Source organism: Lithobates pipiens, unplaced genomic scaffold (genome assembly GCF_037356315.1).
Source record: "Lithobates pipiens isolate NorthernLeopardFrog02 unplaced genomic scaffold, aLitPip1_a1.2 Scaffold_28, whole genome shotgun sequence".
In the NCBI taxonomy this organism is placed as follows: Eukaryota; Metazoa; Chordata; class Amphibia; order Anura; family Ranidae; genus Lithobates; species Lithobates pipiens.
The window spans coordinates 160,842,557-160,862,462 of record NW_027507789.1 but is presented as its reverse complement, the minus strand read 5'-3'; the positions used below and the strand labels follow the sequence as shown (position 1 = coordinate 160,862,462).

General features: G+C 45.6%; 1 protein-coding gene across 3 annotated transcripts in view; it reads left to right on the top strand.

The window, feature by feature from the left end:
• Positions 1–19,906, top strand: part of LOC143935726 (uncharacterized) — a 113,920-nt gene that overhangs the window by 19,484 nt on the left and 74,530 nt on the right. For 2 of the 3 annotated variants that reach the window (XR_013263577.1, XM_077459807.1), the window contains exons 1-2: positions 10,525–10,676; positions 10,851–10,938. Coding sequence is in view for 2 of the 3 variants with exons in the window: in XM_077459807.1 (XP_077315933.1) it covers positions 10,864–10,938 (75 nt within the window). In the remaining variant the exon portion in view is untranslated. Of the gene's footprint in view, positions 1–10,524; positions 10,677–10,850; positions 10,939–19,906 lie in introns of those variants that run through there. The other variant, XM_077459806.1, reaches the window with a different exon arrangement.

Genomic DNA, 19,906 nt, shown 5'->3' with positions numbered 1-19,906 from the left:
GCTGGCATTGTAACTGAGAAGTTTCTCAAAGAAGTTGCGTTGGGGCGTATGGCTGGCCCCTTTGAGCGGCCACCGCTTCCCGATCTTGTTATTTCACCGTTGGGTGTGGTTCCGAAGAAGGAGCCGAACAAATTTCGGCTCATTCACCATTTGTCTCACCCGCGTGGGGGGTCGGTCAATGACTCCATTGATCCGGGCCTTTGCACGGTGTCGTATACTTCTTTTGACACGGCGGTCGCCTGGGTTCAACGTTTTGGCAAGGGGGCGTTATTGGCAAAAACGGATATTGAGTCGGCCTTTCGCCTCTTCCCAGGTTCATCCCGACTGCTGCCGTTTGTTGGGTTGTCGGTGGCAGGGCCAGTTTTTTGTTGACCTATGTTTGCCCATGGGGTGCGCTATTTCTTGTTATTTGTTCGAGCAGTTCAGCTCGTTTTTAGAATGGGCGGTCCGGGATGTCACAGGCTTGCCATTCGTCATCCATTACTTGGATGATTTTTTGTGTATAGGGCCGGCGGATAGCCTAGTCTGTGCTTCCCTGTTGGCGACGGTTCAGCAGCTTTTCGAAGTTTTTGGGGTCCCGTTGGCACCCGACAAGACTGAAGGTCCAGCCACTGAGCTGCGTTTTTTGGGGATAGTGATTGATACCGTGAGGATGGAGTGCCGTTTGCCTTTGGACAAGCTGGAGGGTTTGAAGTTAGAGGTTGCCGGGGCAGTAAGGGTGAAGAAGATACAGCTTCGGGACTTGCAATCACTTCTCGGCAAGTTGAATTTTGCTTGCCGCATCATGCCAATGGGGCGTGTTTTTTGCAGGCGTCTGGCGGCGGCCACAGCCTGTGTTAAGGCGCCACATCATTTTGTCAGGTTAGGGCGGGAGCAGAATGCGTATTTGAGGGTGTGGGACTCCTTTCTTGTGACTTATAATGGCCGCTCTCTCTGGTTGGGGCAGGTAGTGTCGAATTTTGATATGGAATTGTTCACCGACGCGGCCGGTTCTTGTGGCTTTGGGGCTTTTTATCAGGGCCGGTGGAGTGCTGGGGAGTGGCCGGAGGCTTGGAGGGCGGACAGTTTAACTCGCAACTTAGCGGTGTTGGAATTGTTTCCCATCGTGCTAGCGGTTGAGCTGTGGGACGAGGAGTTCCGGGACCGCCTCGTGCGTTTTCATTGTGACAATCTGGGGGTGGTGCAGGCCATCAATAATAACACGGCCTCTTCCCCTCCGGTGGTGCGCTTGTTGCGGCACCTGGTTCTACGGTGTTTATGCATTAATTGTTTTGTGACTGCTGTGCATGTTCCAGGGATCGATAATTCAGTGGCTGATGCGTTGTCTCGTTTCCAGTGGGACAGATTTCGCCAACTGGCTCCGGAGGCGGAGGTGAGCGGGATTCCTTGCCCGGCTTGGTTATGGGACATCGTGTTGCCACAGCCCAGATGTTGATTCGCAGATCGGTTTCCGAGGCTACTTGGAGAGCGTACAGCAAGGTTTGGCTGGAATGGGGTGCCTTGATGTGGGAAGTGGGGGATTGTGCTCTAGATGAGGACAGGGCTCATGTGCTGCTATATTTTGTTGGTAGGAATTTTGAAAGTGGGGTGTCGGTATCCCATATGTCCAAAAATTTGGCCGCATTGGCCTTCATGTTCCAGTTGGCGGGTCAGCGGGATGCTACTAAGGCGTTCATGGTCCGGCACGCTATGCGTGGATATCGCTCAGGTCGCACAGCAGCTGACAGGAGATGCCCAGTTTCTTTTCAGGTTTTAGGGGATGTGGTGGCGCAGTTGGGGAACGTTTGTTTTTCACAGTTTGAGAGGGTTTTGTTTCGGGCCGTCTTTGTACTGGCCTTTTTCGGGGCCTTTCGGGTGGGCGAGCTGGTGAGTAGGAACAAGAAGGGGGAAGGTGGTCTGGATGTGAGGGACGTGTTGGTGCGTGACGATACATTGAGGGTGTTTCTGAGGAGGTCCAAGACCGATCAATTAGGCAAGGGGGCCTGGGTAGAGCTGAGGTCGATTCCGGGTTCTCCCATGTGTCCGGTGGCGGCTGTGGGGGATTTTTGTCGCCTCAGGCCTCAGGTAGGGGGGGTTTTCTTTCAGCATGGGGATGGCACCGCCGTGTCCCGATTTCAGTTTCAGGCGGTATTCAAAAAATGTTTGGTGGCTGCGGGATTGTCGGCCGCAAATTACTCTTCTCATTCGTTCCGTATCGGGGCGGCTACAGAGGCGGTTCGGTGGGGTCTGGACGACAGGGTGATACAGAGAATCGGTCGCTGGGAGTCAGCGTGGTTTAAATTGTATGTCCGCCCCCATTTGTTGTGAGACCTTACGTGCAGTCGGGCTCCAGGGTAGGAGGTTTTCTGGTTGTGAATTTTCACCTTTTTCTTTTCTGTTTCTTCCTTTCCTTTTCCTGTTATAGCGGGGTGAGAGCTGCCACGTGCCCCCCCCCCCCATCCTATTTCTGTGTTTTCTTTTCTTGCAGATTCAGAATCCTGCCTGATGTGGATCATGGGACACTCTTATGTTTATTGGGGTACCAGGAGGGCAGACGTCAGAAGAGATGGTAGGCTGTTGGGTTTGTCCAGGGAGGAGGGCACGGTGTGCTGGTTGGGAGTCCCGGGTATGTTGTGGTCCAGGGTGGTGCCCAAAATGCACCGGTACGCCCGATTGGACCGTCCCCCTGATGTGGTCCTGTTGCATGTTGGGGGTAATGATCTGGGTTTGCGATGTGCGCGGGAGTTGGTGCGGGACATCAAATTTGATCTTTTACGGCTACAATCTTCTTTTCCAGACACTATTTTTATTTGGTCTGACATTGTGGCCAGGACAGCTTGGTGCTTGGCTCGCTCTGTTGCGGGCCTGAACAGAGCTAGGGTTAAGGTGAACAAAGCGGTGGCCAAGTTTTTTGTGCGGAACGGGGGTTTGGCGGTTCGTCACTGGGATTTGGAGAAAGAGACGTGACGTTTTTTGCGTGCGGATGGTGTACACCTGAATGCCATCGGGATTGATCTTTGGCAGCTGGGTTTGCAGGATGGCATTCAGCGGGCGTTTAGGATGTGGAGGGCGACACGCACGTAAGGTTTTCACGTGCGCGTGCTGTGGCATTAGGTCTATGGGGTCTTTGAAGGTGGTGCTAAAAAATAATGGAGGTCTAGGGGAGTTGGGCTCATATGGAGATATGGGTGTCCATTCCCTTAAATGGTAAAGATGGTGCAGAAGTTTGTATCTGGAAGGAAGTTGCTGTTTTTTTGTCCCTGAGCTTTCGTAATACGAGGCGGGGGGGCCTGTTCATGGGTGTACCGATACAACTAGTTGGTTGGAAATGATAATTTACCTTCAAAGACCTCTAGATCAGAAATGTGTAATACTGAGATATTTATATATTTGGTTTATAATGTTTTGTTGTAAAAATGTATTTATGTGCATTAAGTTATGTTTTCTATAAGATTTTGTATTTTCATATGTTGATAATAAAAAGAAGGCTGCTATGGCCATTCGACTCCAAAGAAGAGAATGTGTCGTCTGGTCAATCATAAGCTATTTACGATAAGAGGGGGTATTGTGTTGTTTTGGGGAGCCTCACAAAATAGGCACCTCCCTTAGTCATGCATTAAATTTCACCTGTCCCCTGATTCACCCATACAGAGTCATGTATTTTCTCATTCTAATTTCACTCCCCTAGCCCTTATCTCAGCATTCTGTCCAGAACTAAGTCAACCGGTGAAAGGCCAGGAGTATCCAACCAAAACGCCCAGAGTTCCTCAAATTTTTCCGGACGCCCTCTATGTTGAAAAATGTACTTTTCCATCCTAAGAGTATCCCCCATTTGGGCGATCCATTCCCCCAGTGTAGGGGGCTCGGGCGCCTTCCAGTGCCGGAGAATCATCTTCCGTGCCTGGAACAGGGCCCTGGCCATGGCCTGTCCACTATTGTTCCCCATGGAAACGTCATTCAGGATCCCAAGGAGACATGGCTTTGGGTCTGAGGGTATGGTAATCTGAAACACTCTGTTAATAGTGTCCAGTACCCCTGTCCAGAATAGGTGTAGTTTGGGGCATCTCCACAGCAGGTGGATCAAATCCCCGTGATCCCTAGCACATCTGGGGCAGTCTGGGTCCTGTCGCACCCCCATCCTAAACAGCCTATCCCGCGTGTAGTGAACTCTGAGCACAATATATAGTTGAGATAGCCGCTGGGCCACATTTAGTGAGCAGTATTGTACGGCCTGTAGGGCCTCCTCCCATTGCGCCTCCTCGAATGTACCACAATCCCTTTCCCATTTACTCAGTGCCGTCTGCGGGAATCCCCCGAGGCAGGCAGCGAGGACCATGGAATAAGTTCTGGAGATAAAACCCTGAAACTGTGTTACATTAACCATAGATCGGAAGATCGGGGTCGGTGAAAGAGTCCAATAAATGTAACTTTAACAGTGCAAAACCAAATTCTAGCTGGTGCAAACAGGGTTTATGTGTTGGCATCAAGCAAGCCATGAAATTAAAGGTCCTTGTGTGCGCACTACCATATAATTCCAGTATGCAATCCTAACTAAGGAGTACCCCTGGAAGTAAATGCAAAGTACCTGGTGCCTACCTGACACCTAATTGTCAGTGTTAATCAGCTTTCCTTGGCGCCCTTCTGTAGGTGGTGCACTTGTAGCTGTCCCTTTAGGAGTGTGCAGCGGAAGGACAGTAAGATGCTAAACAAGAGAGGGGGGCCTCTCCTGCATGAACTGTGTTAAGCAGGGGCAGACTGATCATTTGGGTACTGCCCAAGGATGCTGGGACTGTGACATCATAATGGGCGGGGACATCACCCGGTGACCCCGCCCATTGTCCCTATATAAGTCGCCACACACTTCGCCCCTGTCATTGCGGCCAGAGAGAGCGTTGAGTCAACAGCTCAAGGAAGAAGAAGAGAAGAAGAGAAGGTGGCAGCGACAACAGAAGACTGGGCCACCGCTAGTAAAAGAGCTGGAAGAAGAAGCGGAGCCCCGGCAAGAAGAACCGAAGAGGGGGACAAGACCCCCGAAGTCGGAAGAAGAGGCGGCGGCGACAGAAGACCGGGCCACCGCTAGTAAAAGAGCTAAAGGAAGAAAGTGGAGGCCCGGCAAGAAGAACCGAAGAGGGGGACAAGACCCCCGAAGTCGGAAGAAGACCCCCGGGCGGCGACGAAGAAGAAAGCCCGGCTCCTCCGCTAGTAAAAGAGCTAGCAGAAGATAGCGGAGGAGTCCGGTGAGAAGACCCACCAAGACTGAAGAAGACCCCTGGAGCTGTGCAGTAAATTATTTTAAACCCTTGTGTGGTGTTTTTTTTTTACATTTTTTTCACCAGGTGAATGGGTAGGTGTACTTTGTACCCCATACTCATTCACATAGGGTGGGGGGCCAGTATCTGGTGGCCCCCTTATTAAAGGGGGCTCCCGGATTCCGATAAGCCCCCCTGCCCGCAGACCCCGGCAACAAACGGCCAGGATTGACGGGAAGAGGCCCTTGTCCCCATCAACATTTGACAATTTTCTTAACAATATCACATACTTTACACATTAGCATCAGGGTAGACATAGCAGTAAGCAAAACATCCTCCATTGCCCTTTGTACACCAGAGCATCCCTTATGTTCGAGTCCTCAGAGTTCTCCCTTACATCAGAGTCTGCACAGTCCCCCCTTACAGTGAAAGGGTATTCTGCGAGTTCAGATGTAAAAGGGGAACTCTGCGCACTCTGGTGTAAAGGGGAACTCTGCGCACTCTGAGGTAAAGGGGGAACTCTGCGGACTCTGATATAAAGGGGGAACTCTGTGGACTCTGATGTAAAGGGGGAACTCTGTGGACTCTGAGGTAAAAGGGGAACTCTGCGGACTCTGATGTAACCGGGGGAACTCTGTGGACTCTGATGTAAAGGGGGGAACTCTGTGGACTCTGATGTAAAGGGGGGAACTCTGGGGACTCTGATGTAAAGGGGGAACTCTGTCGACTCTGATGTAAAGGGGGAACTCTGTCGACTCTGATGTAAAGGGGGAACTCTGTATACTCTGATGTAAAGGGGGAACTCTGTGGACTCTGATGTAAAGGGGAACTCTGTGGACTCTAATGTAAAGGGGGAACTCTGTGGACTCTGCTGTAAAGGGGAACTCTGTGGACTCTAATGTAAAGGGGGACTCTTGTGATTAACTTCATATAATTAGAAATGTTATTTAATAGCAACATCTATGCATACTATGAAAAAAAATTGCTGTGCGATGCTGAAGTGTTTGGGTTTGACTTGAAGAAAAGGTGGCAACCCTAAAGGAGTGGGATGGAGGGCACTTAACCCAGGGTCAGGCCAGATTCAGCTGCCATCATGGAGGCATTGAGGCATAAATCGTTGTGAGAGCATAGGAGCAGATAAAATAAAGCCACTGAAATTACCATGTATATATAGAAAAAATGTAGAGCATATTAATTATATAAGTCAATGTAAAATATGGGGGTTCAATCAGCGCAAGACGATATACCGTATATACTCGAGTATAAGCCGAGATTTTCAGCCTCTTTTTTGAGGCTGAAAGTGCCCCCCTCGGCTTATACTCGAGTCATCGCTGTCTGCCCGCTCGATCAGCGTGTCGAGCAGACAGACAGCGGCCATTCTATGATTCAAAAGCCGCGCCTCCGGCTCCGCCTTCGCCTGTGATAGGCGGAACACTGAATTTCCCAGCAGCCTGTGTTCCGCCTATCACGGGCATCTTCTCATCCTCGTACTACGGACGAGGATGATACGACGTCCGTGATAGGCGGAACACAGGCTGCTGGGAAATTCAGTGTTCCGCCTATCACAGGCGAAGGAGGAGGCGCGGCTTTTGAATTTTACAATGGCCGCCGACGAAGAGGGCACGGGACGGAGGCAAGGCAAGGCACGGCACGGGACAGGACGGGACGGGACGGGACGGGACGAAGGCAAGGCACGACACGGGACGGAGGCTCGGGACGGAGGCTCGGGACAAAGGCTCGGGACACAGGTAGGCTGGACACACACACACACACACACACACACACACACACACACGGATGGAGACACACACACACGGATGGATGGATGGATGGAGACACACACACACACAGGGATGGATGGATACACACACACACAGGGATGGAGACACACACACACAGGGATGGATGGATGGATGGATGGAGACACACACACACAGGGATGGATGGATGGATGGATGGATGGAGACACACACACACAGGGATGGATGGATGGATGGATGGATGGAGACACACACACACAGGGATGGATGGATGGATGGACACACACACACACAGGGATGGATGGACGGACACACAGGGATGGACGGACACACAGGGATGGACGGACACACAGGGATGGACGGACACACACACAGGGATGGACAGGCATGTCTCACCCTCGGCTTATACACGAGTCAATAAGTTTGCCAGTTTTTTTGGGGGTAAATTGGGGGCCTCGGCTTATATTCGGGTCGGCCTATACTCGAGTATATACGGTACATAAACTCACAAAATGAAAGCAGCTGTACACTAAAAGGCAAATATATGAAAATTCTTCTAAACATGTAATAGGTAAATAGTAGACATGTACATTTTCGTCCGTATTTCGGGTATTTTCGTTATCGTTTTAACAAACAATAACGAATGCGCAGAATCCGAAAACTAAAAGATCCAACATAAGCAAATGCTTTATTTTCATTTTCGTTGTGACAACAGTTCGATATAGATAGGAGATTCGACATGACACTGACAATAGCGATCTGTGTCTATCTAACCTGTGGTCGAATGTGCCTAACCTTAGCTCTATTAGTCCAGGATTATTCTACATAGAGAGAAAAGATTCGACATTATAGAGACAATAGCAAAAAAGATCGAATGTGCCTAACCTAACTCTATTAGTCCAAGATTATTCGACATAGCGAGAAAAGATTCGACACAAAGATTCAACGAAGCAGTCACTGCGAGTGGACATTTATGTTCAAATGCTCCGCCCATAGGCTATAGAAGAATTCTAATGTTGGTTGACTAGTAATAATAATTAATAAATATAATTATTGCTAGTGTCATACAACATTAGAATTCTACTATAACTTGTAGGCCCAACATTCGACCGGAAATGTACGATTGCGGCGTCGTACAGTTTAGCTGCTCCGTCGAATCTTCTTAGTACATTCAACAGACACCATAAGCCTTCAATGACAGATTCATGGTCACAGATGGTAGCTTGAATGTACAGATAAATAAGATACGATGTCCAACCACTTTTAACAACCGCACATTGTCACTCTTAAATTCCAACCGTAGTACCATGATAAAAACAATGAAAAAATATTTAGTGCACACTGTGTGGCTAAAATACTTTATTTTTATTCATAAAAATCAGGTACTCACATAAAAAGCACTGTAACACGAGGATGAATGGCATGTAGTATTGTCGGTATACATAGGTGGGTAAGGTGAGGAAGCTTCCATCTGTGACCACTTTAAGTGGCATGGTTCCAGGGAGTACACTCATTCCACAGTCAGTGGACCGCAATGGGAGCTCAACAGAGGCATTAAAGACTAAAGGACAGATTTGGTGGCAACATATTACTTCATCCAGTTGCTGAACTGATGCTCGTAGAAGCACTTGGGTCTATAAGGCCTTTTATTTTAAGCACTGCTTACATAAAAATGATGGGGTGCGGGTAGTAAATATGAGGGTTATTTCATATTTTTTTTGAAAGTTTTTTCCAATCCTTCTCCATCAAGATCACCAGCATTGCAATCAATACGTCTGGCCATAGATGCCCCTTTTTGTCGATCAGTCAGAGGGATAATCAAAGAAAAATTAAAGTAATCCTCCCTGCTGTGCCATTATATTCTAACGGCAGGACTCCTCTGCTGTCAGAATACCCTCACCTGGAAAATAGCAACTACCCCCTTGTTGGCAATAGGCTATCCTCCTTTCAGTCTATCGTGAATGCTACTGCCAGACTCTTCCACCTAATCAACCATTCAGTGTCTATCAACCCTCTTTGCCAATCCCTATACTGTTTTCCACAAGTATTCCCCAAGCTACATCGGCAGCCTCAACTCCAAATATCACCCAAACGATCTTTTACACTCCTCGCAAGATCTGTTGCTCTCTAGCTCACAACCCCTCCTCTTGCTTGTCTTCAGGATTTCTCCAGAACCCCCAGCCCCCCCCCCCCCCCCGAAACTCCCTACTCCAATCCATACAGCTATCGCCTATACTGTTCATTTATAGGAAATAATTGAAAACACAGCCTTTTAGGAATGTCTATCTTACCTCTTCCTAACAACTGTAATTTAACTTTTGTAATTAGCTACTCCCCCCTTTTCTTGCCTCTCCCATTAGATTATAAACCCACTAAACTCTATTGCAGCCATTCTGAACCAGGGTTCAGTAGAACCCTAGGGTTCCTTCAAAGGTTGCTAGGGGTTCCTTGAGCTGTGGCTGATTGACCTCCTATGTTAAGGTGTCTGCATAGTTCTGGGGTCAATACCACTTGGGAGTTGCATGAAGCCAACAATCTTTTAAGCCATCTGTAGGGATTGCATTTTGACCACCACTGTAAGCCCTTGTACACACGGCCGGAGATTCCGACGGAATGTTTCCTATCGGACCGTTTTGTCCGATATTCCGACTGTGTGTGGTCTGCATCGGACTGTTTCCGTCGGAATATCTGACGGACCAAGTTTTCCAACTTGCCGGTAAAATTTTCCGACAAAATGCTCCGATCGGACATACTCCGATCATGTGTAGTCTACTCCGACGGACAAAGTGCCACGCATGCTCAGATTAAATTCCTAGACCAAAGCTATTGGCTATTAGCCTGAACCCCGTCGTAACGAAATAACGTCATCACGTTATGTACAATCGGATTTTCCGACAGCTTAGTCCGACCGTGTGTATGCAACATCACTTCCGGACCTCTTCCGGAATTAATCCATCGGAATTACTCCGATGGATTTGGTTGTCGGAATCTCTGACCGTGTGTACAAGGGCTAAGGGCTGCATTATTTCACATGACCACAAATGTAAGGGACATTTTTTTTGTTCGCTGACCACCAATGAATTGGTTTTAGTAAGGGTTCCTCAAGACTAAAAAATGATTTCAAGGGTTCCTTTGGGGTAAAAAGGTTGAGAAAGACTGCTCTATTGGATTGGATTTGATTGTAGCTAAACGATCTCCCTTAATTTTGTAAAGTGTTGCACAAACTCTGGTCCTGTATAATAATAATCATCATCAACTTAATCATTATATAACATCAATAATAATAATATGACTAATCATTATTTTATAATATTGATATAATATAATTAATATTATTATCTAAACTACTGTGTAAGCAAGAAAGTATAATCCTGGACTGTAGAATATTTCAAATTATATTTATGTCATGCGTATTTGCATTGGCTTTTTAAAAATAAAAATACATTTATTTTAGAAGTCCTTTATTTCTGTCCTCTTGGTGTCATTTAACACAAACAGCCTTCCTCTTTGTGAAGCTTGATGAGTGTATGCAGTTGCTTGGACACTGCATTGTTATGTCAATGCAAGGGAGATCAGCCTGTGGCAGGGGAGGGTAGAGCGGCTAATACTAATGAACTGAAAACTCATTCCATTACACACCGTCTATCAGCCTGTATTCTAATGATTAACAAAGTACCAGCTTCTCAGGGTAATTATCAGGAAACTATATCTTGCTACTTGCTTTTAGATAGAAAATAGAGGACAAGATTTGGTTTGGTTTGGATTTCACTGCACTTTTATGTATTGCAGAACAGTTAATGTTTGAATCAATTACAATTCAGCGATTTCTTGTTTGATGGCTCATAAGTTTTAATTTATACAGAACTCTGAACACCATGTCAGCTTATCACTGGGAAGCAAGGCGCAAGCAGCATGTATTGGACCAGAGAAGAGCTAAGCTTGAGAATGTGGTGAGTAATCCATCTTGATTGTAGTTTGCCTTTTTTAAGCCATGTCATGTTTGTATGTTGACATAAATGAGATATGTTAATTTACTTATATAGTATAAATGCAAGCAAGGCACCAATAGGAAAATATCTCATTTATTGCCCCAATCAAATTTAGAAAAGTGGGATAGTCACAATATTAATTTGTGAATGAGACCCAGCGTTAGTGTTAAAATTAGACTTAAACTAAACTTAAACTTAAATTAAACTTGTCTTTGTTCTATTCTATATATTGTGAATTTGAGGGATACTTAATATTTTCAAAGAAAGTTTTGGCATTGTTCTCAATTTTTATATTGACAGGACTAGTTGTTAATTGAATAGTATCCATTTTCAAAAGATGAAAATTACCCATAAACTGGGCTTAGAATTTACCTGGATTCGGTTTGTGGATCACCGAACTGCTCACAAGTTCCAACGTTAATCCACACCCCACTGAAGTCAATTGGGGCAGAATCTTTAAAGTTCATTATAAAGTTTATAATGAACTCAAAGTTCATTATAAACTCATCATAAACTGGCGGTTTCCAAGGCTAGTAGGCAGAACATTTTCACAAATGGCATGGGGTGCTTAAAGAGGAGCTGCACCTAAAAAAAAAATATTAAAAGCCAGCAGCTACTAATATTGCAGCTGCTGACTTTTAATAAAATCACACTTACCTGTCCCAGGTTCCAGCGATGTCGGCGGCAGATGACGAGCGATCGCTCGTCTCGCTGCTGCCACCGCCGCCATCCTCTGTCAGGGAATCGGGAAGTGAAGCATGACGGCTTCACTGCCCGGTTCCCTACTGCGCATGCGCGAGTCGCGCTGCGCGTCTCTTATGGTCCCCCGCTGTGTCTCTGGGAACTGTGTGTTTCCCAGAACACAACGGGGGGGGGCGGAGCGTCTGCGGGGGTCTGCGGCGGTCTGGCCGGAAGTGGGTGCAGTTACCTGGATTATCCAGGTAACTGCACCCCCCTCCCCCCTGAAAGGTGCCGATTGTGGCACCGGAGGGGGGGAGGGATAAGATTAGCGGAACTTCCCCTTTAGGGTGAAGAACCGCTTTAAGCACTCTGCCATAGCAAACATTTACTATATATACATATATAAATATATATATATATATATATATATATATATATATATATATATATAAAGATATAGATATAGATATATAGATATATAGAGTGACAGGATGAGATGCTGTCACTGCGAAATTGGTAAATTTAAAGGACACAGAATGTGCACATCGGCTCAGTGCAGGACTACAGCGTGTAGCTATGGAGTGGAGAAAACTGCTTTTACAGCTTTTTTCAGGTTTAGGTATACCTGGATGGGGCTCTGTAGTTGGGAGATTCTATAGTGTCTTGGGTGGGACGGAATCGCCAACCATGTGTGCAGGTTTTGTAGATGACCAGCAGGATGTGTGCTCAGATAAGCACAGCCCTTATAATGAATGTATGGGAATACCTCAGGGCTCCCAGTTGGAGATATCTCCACCCAACAGACAGGAGGTCTGTGCATGGGGATTCATTGGAACCACATTTCTCTCCAGGAGTCTGAAGGGTTGCTGGAGGCAGCCAGCATATGATTGTCTGCAAGAGATAATAAGCAGTCTGAAGACTAAGGCCCCATACACACTATTCGATTTTCTGCAGATTTTTGACTTCAGATTTACCAAAACCATATAATATGAGGTCAAACCTTAAGAGTTTAAATTTGTATCCAATCAGGCAGGCCCTCACATTACATGGTTTTGGTAAATCTGAAGACAAAAATCTGCAGAAAATCGAATGCCTTGTACACACGGTCAGATATTCCAACCACGTTCCCTACATGGTTCTATGGTGACTCTACTACATGCTACGCTAGGGGGGTAGCAATAGGATTCGAGAGGAGTGTCAGGTTCGAAGTTGAGAAACAAATGGCCGACCCGGAAGGGAGATTTTTGTTCATAAGGGGAAGAATCTCGGATGGAGTATACACTTTTGCGAACATATATGCCCCAAATAGGGACCCAGATAAATTCCTAAGGAAGGTCCTGGATTTATTGGCAGAGTTCAGAAAAGGTAAATTGATAGTGGCGGGGGACCTGAATATGTGCATCGACCCTCGGGTGGACTCTTCAGCGGGGTCCCCCCGATGGACGGGGCTCAGATATAAAAAGATAAAGGCTATGCTTTTAGAATTTCAGTTGGTCGACGCTTGGAGGATTAAACATCCAAATAGCAGAGACTATACTTTCTACTCATCGGTACATGGGACATTTACACGAATCGACTATGTACTGATTGAACATCAAATACTCCCAGCACTCAAAGATATAGTAATAAAACCCATCTCCCTATCTGACCATGCCCCAGTTATGGTACAGCTGGAACTAGCAACAGACCAGGCCAAAAGAGAGACATGGAGATTAAATGAAGCGCTAATCCAGGACCCAGAGACTAGAAGTAGGATCGAAACAGAGCTGGAAGAGTTCTTTATAAGAAATGACTCCCCAGAGGTTACGAGGGGTACGATATGGGAGACCCACAAAGCATTTATAAGAGGAATTTTAATAAGCATCGGGACAGGGAAAAAAAAGGAAACAGGGAAAAGGCTACAAGAGTTAAATAAGGAGATTTGGGAATTGGAGCAACGAACAAGACCAAAGGGGATCCCAGAGAGAGTAGAACTAAAAGATAAGAAGCTAGAATTAGAAGGACTTATGGAGAAGGAAAGGGTGCGAGTCAACCACTGGGTAGAGAGTATAAGATACCAGGAGGGGAATAAATCTGGGAAATGGTTAGCAAGAGTAGTGCGGGAGAGAAGAAATGTGTCCTTCATATCAAAAATAAAAAATGAAAAGGGGGAAATGAAGCACTCCACTCCTGAAATCGCAACGGTCTTTCATGGTTATTATAGCCAGTTATATAAGGTAGGACAGGGAAAGGAGAAAAGTAGGAATAAAAAAGATACTATCGAGTACTTAACAGGAATAGAGTTCCCTACAGTTCCAGAGGATGAGTTAGAGAGGTTAGACGCCCCGGTAACGGTAGACGAGGTGGTGCGGGCAATAAGGGGGATGGCAATCGGGAAGAGTCCAGGCCCGGATGGGTTCCCAATCCTTTATTATAAAAAGTTTGAAAAAATACTGGCGCCCAAACTATGCGAGTATATGAACGCAGTCGCAGAAGGGGAAGAACTTAGGGAAGAAGCACTGATGGCTTACATAACTTTGATATTAAAGGAGGGGAAGGATCCAACAACCCCGGGGAGTTATAGACCGATCTCTCTTCTGAATACGGATGTGAAGATATTTTCAAAAGTGATAGCAGAAAGGCTAAAACCATTACTACCCCAATGGGTCCATAGCGACCAAACGGGGTTTGTCATGGGAAGGTAGGGTAGAGATAACTGCCTTAAAACCCTCATGTTGATCCAAGGAGTGGAAAGTAGCGGATCCCCAGTCGCCCTGTTATCTGTGGATGCTGAAAAAGCATTTGACAGGGTCGACTGGGGCTTCATGTTCGAGACCTTAGGATATCTGGGATTAAAAGAAAAAACATTGCGATGGATAAAAGCATTTTACTCCCACCCGACGGCAAAAATAAAAATTAACGGTAACCTTTCCCCGGTAGTAAAGCTATATAATGGAACCAGACAGGGATGTCCTCTGTCCCCAATGCTGTTTGTTCTGGCCTTGGAACCCTTGTTGGTCTCGATTAGGAAAAATGAAGATATAAGGGGAGTGAGAATTGGTAGAGAAGAGTATAAGGTGTCTGCGTATGCAGATGACATATTATTTTATGCTTCAGAACTCAGGGTGACTCTCCCAAATATAATTAAGGAGATCCATAGATATGGGAGGTTGACAAATTTTAAGATCAACATGTCAAAAACTGAAATTCTGAACATAACAGTACCTAAAAAAGAACAAGAGGAACTCCAGAGCTCTTTTCCCTTTATTTGGTGCAGGGAGGAGCTGAGTTATCTGGGGGTAAGAATTACGCCCACATTGGCATCTATATACGTGGCCAATTATACATATGTATTAAATAAGGTCAAAGAATGTATTAAAAGTATGAGATATAAACCCTTGTCACTAATAGGGAGAGTAAATGCGTTAAAAATGTTCATTTTACCAAAATTGACATATATGTTCCAAATGATCCCAATAAAAGTTCCGCAGGAGTTCTTCACGAAACTTAAAACTCTAACTTTAAAATACATATGGGGACGTAGGAAGCCCAGGATTTCTTATGCGACTCTGGAAAGGGGGAAAGTAGGAGGGGGATTAGCAGCCCCAAACTTTAGAAGATACTATCAGGCAGCAGTAATTTCACGAGTGGTGGATTGGGTGTATGACAAAGGGGATAAAGGGTGGGTAAATATAGAGAAAACACAAAGCGGAGTTAATCTAGGAAAAAGGATCTGGATACCACGGGATTTTCGCGATTTGGGGAGGAGCACTAACCCACTAACTACTAATTTGTTCAAAACATGGGATAAAGTGGGCGAATCAAATCACTGGCAGTACAACTCACCTTTAATTTCTTTATTAGACACAAGTTTTTTTAAACCAGGGAAGGAGGAATTTGTTTATTTCACTAGATGGGCAAAAAAAGATGATATTTTACTGAAAGATGTGATGAACGGGGATAGATTTTGCACTTTAGGAGAAATAAGACAAAGATGGGGAAGTAGGAACTTAGATAGCTGGAGATATGCACAAATTAAACATTTTGTTCAGACTCTGCCTCGGCCACTTCGAGGGACAGGAGATCTCAGACCAATGGAGAGAATGCTCTCAGACTCGAGCTGCAAGAAAAAAAGTATGTCCAAAATTTATAAAATCCTACAGGAGGAAGAGGACCCAGGGGAACCACTATTCCTGAAAAAATGGGAAGAAGAGTTGGGCACCGTGGGGGATAAGGAACGTAGAAAGAAGATCTTAAGAATAGCAGGTACAATATCTAGGGACAATATGTCATTAGAGATGTCATTTAAATTAATGGCAAGATGGTATGTTGTCCCACAAAGAGCGCATAAGAGGAGAGCAGGTATATCAGCACTATGTTGGCGGGGCTGCGATAAGGTGGGAACCTTTGCACACATATGGTGGGAGTGTGGAAAGATTGGCCCATACTGGGAGAAAATTATAGAAAATATTTTCCGAATAACAGGGGAAGAGGTAAAGAAGGAACCATGGACATGCCTGTTTCACGATACTGACAAAACACTGGGGGAATACAAAAACTCATTGATTCCTCACTTATTGATTGCAGCAAAAAGCCTGATCCCAAAGAAATGGGGCACCCCCGAACCCCCATCTATGAGGGAATGGTTAGGCAAAATAGAGTGGGTAAGATCAATGGAGGAATCAATATCTAGAAGAGGGGACCAAGTGGAAACTTACTTCAGTAAGTGGGGAAAATGGTTGGAGTTCAAGAAAACAAGGGAATATCTCAGAATGAGCGGATCCGAGGGGAAATGAGGGGGGGAGCGCGGGGGAGAGATGGAGAGAGAGAGAGGGGAGGGAGGGAGCGGGCCTTGGGGGGGGGGGGTTGGGGATAGATACGAAAATGGAATGGGTAGCATACTTTTTGTAATATATTTCTTCTCTGAAACTTTAATAAAATAAACAAAGAATTAAATAGAGGAAAATGTTAAAAAGGTTTGCATGTGATGTGAAAATAGCACTGCCAACAGGCAAAATGGTGGCGATAAGAAGAAGGAACTAAAGTAACAAGGGCGCAAAGTTAGCCACAATTTGATGAAGAGAGATTATGGCGTGCTGTATACTGATGCAAAAAAAAAAAAAAAAAAAGATATTCCAACCACAAAATCCATCAGATTTTTTCAGATGGGTTTTGTCCGAAACTTGTGTTGCATACACACGGTCGGACAAAGTTGTCGGAAATCCGATCATTCAGAAAGTGATGACGTACGTGGCATACAACAGGACTACGTAGAGGCCAGTAGCCAATAGCTTTGGTCTCGTAATTTGATCTGAGCATGCGTGGCACTTTGTCCGTCAGAATTCTCTACAAACAATCTGAAAAAGTCCGATTGGATTTTTTTGACGTAAAATTTTAGATCCTGCGCTCAAATTTTTTCCGTCGGAAATTTCCAACGGAAAAAGTCCAAGAGAGCCCACACACGATCAAATTTTCTGACAATTTAATCCGATCAGACCTTTTCCAGCAGAATTTCTGACCATGTGTACAGGGCATAATAGTGTGCATGGAGTCTAAGGCCCGTGGAGCTGTGTGCATTAGAGTGTACCCATCAACACTGCAGAACCAGGGGTCTGTATGACCCATGGAAAGAACAGAGGTACTGTTAAAGAGAGAGCCAGGTGGACTAGCATTTTTCTGCTTATGTGTATTTGCTGGATAAGAACCCCTGCGTGGGAAACCTTTATGTTAAGGGCTTTTTATTTGCCTTTTATTAAAACGGGCTGCAATGCCCTAAAATATAGTTCCTGACTGGCTTGAATCACTGAAAAATGCATCTACCATTAGAGCTAACGATCCCCCATGTCACACTATATATATATATATATATATATACTGTTTTGCAGCACTTTAAATATGGGTTAAAGTGAAACATTAAAACATGTTTAGTGTATAAAACAGCGGCAGCCTGTTCATAAGGGGAGAAGGTGTGCCGCCCCCCTAATCTCTGTGCACCCGACTCCTAATCTCCATGCAGGGAGCCAGATACATAGAGTTCTACAGGGTATTTTTTTTTTTTTGCGCAGCACATGATTAGAGAAGGAGGCAAATCAACATTAGCTATTGTCTTCCTGCATCTCCTCCTGGCCAATCAGAACAGGAAGCAGATTAGCCGGGAGGAGAAGTGACCGGATTGGCCGGGAGGAGAAGCTGGGGAAGCCACCAAAGTAAACTAGGAATTGGATGGGGTAGGTGCGGGGCTGGTGGGCTTCCGAGCAGGGCTGGAGGGGGGGGGGTGGATATTGGTTGTGGGGTTTGTTTGCCAGCAGGACTGACATTTACAAAGAAAATACCATTTAAATTGCTGGTTAATGACGCTTCCATGCCAACGCTGTTTGTTTTTTTTTGTTTTGTTTTTTTTAATTGCATGGAGACCCCCAAAATATAATAAAGACCCTTAAGGGTATGATATATATTTTGGTGGACACTTGAGCCCCCCATCCCTTTTTTACAAAAAAAGAAGCTGACATGGTAAGATTATTTAACGTCAAAGGTTTTTTTCTTTCGTTCTAAAATATCACCATTGTTGAAGTACATCCTACAGCAAAAAGGACAAAAGAAAATTGAGTGGATGCCCCCCTAAAAATGTACACCAGGTTTTTAACTTAGATAAGGTTCTGGCATGGATTCATAGGACCCCCACATAAAAAAAGAAAAAAAATGACACGGGTTCCCCAAAAATACATATCAAAGCATGCAGCCTGGCTAGAAAGAAAAGGGGGAGCAGCGAGCACGCCCCCCCAAACTATACCAGGCTACATGTCTCCATAATGGGGAGGGCACCCTCTTGGCATAGCACCTTGTTGCCATGTTGATGAGTAGTGATGGCCGAACGGTTCGCCCGGCGGTCGTTTCGCGGCGAATTTCCGACTTTCGCCGTCCGCGGGTTCGAACGCCTTTTTCCGTCGTTCGCCCCGGCGGACTTACGTGTTTAATGTATACAAGAACTTTAACCTTTCGTGACACGTTTATCATGTGTTACAGGACAACCAATTGAGACATGACAGCTCATGGACACTTGGACATTCCCCCTAACCTATAAATACACCCGATCCGGTGGCCATTTTACATTCTTTCTTCTGTCACTGTAGGGAAAGGATCCTGTGTGGAGTAGGGACAGAGAAAACGCTAGCTATTTGGTACACAAAAGTTCTTTTCAGGACTGGTATAGGTGTTAGGTCAGCAGCCTGAGTTTCTTTTGTCAGTTTAGATAAAGGGACAGAGCGCTGTATGCTGCTATTTTAGGGACAGCTCAGCCAGATTAGTCTTTCTTCATCATCATCATCATCATCATCATTAGCTGTTACTATCAGGTCCACAAAAGAGCTGTTCCAGCTAATCGTTCCAGCCTACTCTTTTTTGCCAATTTGTATAGGGACAGGCAGGAAGCAGTGTGTCAGGCAGTGAGGATAATTTTAAAGACTTGCTGTTACTATTAGTTCCACAAAGGTTCTTTTCAGGACTGGTATCAGTGGTACGGTAATAGGCTTGTACACGTATAATATTCTTTCTTCCAAATATAGAAAGAATATTATACTTGACTGCTGCCCTTCTGCTGCAGTCTGCTAATCATTCACAACTCACTTGTTCCACAAAGCTCTTTATCAGGACTGGTAACTTGGTCTGTCTAGGGTGCTACGGTACATAGGCTTGGGTGCGGTACAGTCTGCTGTTCTGTAAGGACCGCTATCGGTCCACAATACATAGGGTTGCCGTGCACTACTGCTGACCGCTGCCCTATACTGCAGCAGTCCTTCAGCGGTATAGGGACTGACGCACAGTCTGCTAAACACTAATACACAACCTGCTTGGTCCACAAAAGTTCTTATAAGGACTGGTAACTTGGTATAGGGTGCTACGGTACATAGGCCTGAGTGCAGTACAGTCTGCTGTTCTGTAAGGACCGCTATCGGTCCACAATACATAGGGTTGCCGTGCACTACTGCTGACCGCTGCCCTATACTGCAGCAGTCCTTCATTGGTATAGGGACTGACGTACAGTCTGCTAATCACTAACACACAACCTGCTTGGTCCACAAAAGTTCTTATAAGGACTGGTAACTTGGTATAGGGTGCTACGGTACATAGGCCTGAGTGCAGTACAGTCTGCTGTTCTGTAAGGACCGCTATCGGTCCACAATACATAGGGTTGCCGTGCACTACTGCTGACCGCTGCCCTATACTGCAGCAGTCCTTCATTGGTATAGGGACTGACGTACAGTCTGCTAAT